At 42.7% G+C, this 3,599-nt stretch overlaps 1 protein-coding gene across 4 annotated transcripts in view; it reads right to left on the bottom strand.

Moving 5' to 3' along the window:
* Positions 1 to 3,599, bottom strand: part of SLC4A4 (solute carrier family 4 member 4) — a 350,524-nt gene that overhangs the window by 276,637 nt on the left and 70,288 nt on the right. For all 4 annotated transcript variants that reach the window (XM_007446103.1, XM_007446102.1, XM_007446105.1 and 1 more), the window contains one exon: positions 2,929 to 3,108. In XM_007446103.1, coding sequence (XP_007446165.1) covers positions 2,929 to 3,108 — 180 coding nt within the window. The remainder of the gene's footprint in view (positions 1 to 2,928; positions 3,109 to 3,599) is intronic.

Raw genomic sequence — 3,599 nt, 5'->3', positions numbered from 1 at the left:
AGGGAAAGGCCTCTCTGAAGAGACCAAACTTTAAAGCTGGAACATAAAGGGAGAGAAAAGCTAACCGGGGCCAGAATGAGTGACCATTCCAGAAAGATGGGATTGCATGAGCAAAGGTCCTAAGGCAGAAAAGGTTTGGGCACCACTGAAAAAAATCACCGTGGCTGAATTAAAGTGAACAAGGAGCAAATAACACAAAGGACTCTGGTGAGACACGGTGGGCCCTAACGCCCAACCGAGATTTCATTCTAAGCAGTGAATGGCATGACCCAATTTAAACTTCATGATGATCACTGCTGCCACTGTGTGGAAAGAGACTTGAAAGGCGGAGTCTGTTGCAGTTGCCTTAAGCAAGAAATGAGGATTCCCTGGACCACAGTGTGGCAGCCAAACCAAAAAAGAGTAGACAGATTCAGACATATTTTAGAAGTAGAACCAACAGAAGTCATTGATGGATTGCATATGGAGGTGACAGCAAGGAAAAAAAAATCAGAGATGATTCTCATCAAGCTCCTCTATTTCCATGTGGGGCTTCTTCAGAAGTTACAAGCATGACCTGCTACAATGCCAGGCCCTTGCAAGAATCTAGTCTAGAGGACCTGTAAACATAAGTAACTCAAAAACCCTAGATCCAAGAACAACATAAACTGGGTGGGGCTGTTCCTGACAGACAGTAATGGCAGGTATTTCAGTGAGTTTTCCCATAAGAATTTTATCTTCATGCTGGTGTCAGAGCCCTGTAGCTTCCCCCAAATCACAGATTTAAATGTCTTTCCATATCTGAGTGCAACAGTCTTAAGTAGAATTGCACCAGATAAACCAGCGACCAATCTCGTTAGTCTCCATGATAAGCCGTGGAGAAAATACGGTAATTTCTAAGAGGATCTTCATGTCAAATTGGATGCCTCATGTCAAATATGTCACAGGCATATGACAGCATAACTTAGTGACTAGCAGAAAGTAACTAACTATAAAATACAAATTTATAAATCATTTCTTTATTATCATTGTCCTTAACAATGATGTCTCCATAGGATCGCTACAGAAACCAAGTATACAACCCAATCCAGTACTCCCCAGGGAGGAGACCTCTGAGGGTAAAGAGAATGAACTGCCTTCCTTATTTTACATGCTGTACTCAAACTGGTCCCCCAAATGCCACAGAAAGCCACAGGACCCCCGTGGGAGAGAAAGGTTCAGTCTCAGTACCTTTCTGACCTGTTTATTCACTATTACCTACTTGAGTATTACTGGCATTGTTTCCACGGCCCTTCCTAAAAAGCTATTACATAATTATCATCTCAAAATCCCTTGGCCCATTTGTGTAGGTGAGCGTCTCTCTCCTTTTTAGTATTTATAGTGATGATGCACTCTTGTTCTTAAATTGCAGGATGAGAGATTATGAGAGAGAGAGAGGGAGACAGAGAGAGACAGAGAGACAGATCACACACACACACAGTGGAGACGCACCTCTGATTCTGGCTTAGGCCTTGTCAAAACAGATAGCAAATGGAGATAAACAGTAGTAATTTATTTGGAAAGGGATGTTATCTTTTGTTCCTCCAGACTATTAACTGTGAACGTTTTTGGCTGCATTTCAAGGAGTTTGCTTCAAACAGACCCCATTTTTTTAGTCAACATATGAACAGTTCCTTTCAGAAAGGCTCTCCCCCAACATTCCAGTGAAAAGCACAGAACTCTTGCCTCCTGCCCTCTGGTCCCATCTAAGTCTTACATTTATTCCAACACTTTAAAATTTTAATTTAGTGGAACATCTCCAAACTGTCCTCAAAACTTTCCTCTTCCATTTGGTGGTCCACCTGATGGCTCCTCTCAGCATAAGTACCTCTCTAGCTGCTAAGCCACCTGTTCAGCTCCAGGAGAGAGACTATAAAAAAACATTCACAGATCCACACCACTACACTTCACACCCTCTTTAATTTAACTCTGTAAATTCACTTTTCAACACACCTGAGCTGTTAATTCTAATTTGGCCTCTCATCACCTGCAAAGACTGAACTGGATCTTTATCTCCACCACCCATAATAAAGCGTTTTATTGCAGGTTCCAGACTTCTGCAAGTGTAGCAAAGAGAGGAAGAACTGTGCTGAGAGCTCTGCCAACATGAAAAGCTGTCACTATGTAACTCCTGTTGGGGAATCTTCCCAAAGTGGCATATGTTTCCACTGCTTCTCCCTTCTACAGCACATATTCATGTTCCCTTCAGCCACAAAGCTGCCCAGATAGCCAAACGTTCTCCATATCAAAAGGAACCAAAGCAAGAGACACATACACCTAAACACACATCCACCCTAGCGCCTGAATCCAAGGATGTGCTTTGACCTCCTGCTATTCTGTTCCTAATAACACCTCTATCCAAAGTATGATATCTAATAGGTTCAAACCTTTCAAGAGCTGTGTCACTCTATATCCTTCTGATTTTCAGGAGGCTTTCCCACTATTCCTTTTTAAATCAACCTGGCTAAATGTCACCTATATTCCTATACATGTCATATATATACATATATATATATATATATATATATATATATATATATATATATTTCTCATCTTGACCTACTATCTTAATAGAACCTATTTCTAAGCAGGAACAATCCAAAATTTTCTTGAAGAATCTCCCGGTTACTGTTGATAACTGCAGTTAAATACCATCTATAACACTCTGTCCTCCTTCACTAGTCAAAACACACAACCACGCCTACACTCTGTCACATCTTTTCTGACCAGCTCAGAATTTTACCAGATCTCCTCCTAGACCAACCTGCTGGGACAAGAAAAGCCTCTCCAGAGGCAACCAGTCCAGTATCGCTGCGTCCCTCCCTGTTAGCCACAAGATCTTGACACGTGTCTTTCCCCAGGCTGCGGGAGTGAAGCAGAGAGAGGCACCGACACCCAGGGAGTACTCACTGAGAGGCTTTAGGATGCTGCTACTGGACTCATCCGCGTTCTCCACGTCGGACTTGTCAGAGTAGTTCTCAGAGATTCTCTCCTTTTCCTTCTTTTCTCTGTGCCCTGCCTTTCTCTTGTGACGTCTCCTTCTCCTGTAGCTCTTTGGCACATGGACCCCGATGTAGATGGTGTGGTGGCCTGAGGAAGGTACACAAATCACCAGTCATTTCAAATCACAGTCTCCGCTGCACAGAAACTGCACAAGACCCACAGGTCAGAAAAAAATATCTATGAATTCAACACTCCCATTCCATATTGGACAAATAAACTGGAAAAATAAAATCTCCCAATTTTCATTGCGCTAGACTGTAACTCAACCTGTTGGTTGGCACTAGGATTCAGTGACGGTGTGCTCTGATTCTATCCAGAGAGACTCTTTGTTTAGGAAAGTCAAAGAATACTGAACAGGAGATCAGGAATCCTTGATTCTGGTCATACCTCTGCCATCAATGAGCTATTTGACCTTGAGCCTGTCCCTTAGCCGGTCCAGGCCTCAATCTCATCATTTATATAAAGAGAGGCTTAAATTGGGTAATCCCTAGAGGCCCTTCCAGTGCTAACCTTCCTGGAATCTGTGATTATACTGAACACAGTGATGAAAAAGGAGCTCTTGGAACTGTACGGGGGGG

Source organism: Lipotes vexillifer, unplaced genomic scaffold (genome assembly GCF_000442215.2).
Source record: "Lipotes vexillifer unplaced genomic scaffold, Lipotes_vexillifer_v1.1 scaffold933, whole genome shotgun sequence".
In the NCBI taxonomy this organism is placed as follows: domain Eukaryota; kingdom Metazoa; phylum Chordata; class Mammalia; order Artiodactyla; family Lipotidae; genus Lipotes; species Lipotes vexillifer.
This window is presented reverse-complemented; position numbering and strand designations above follow the sequence as displayed.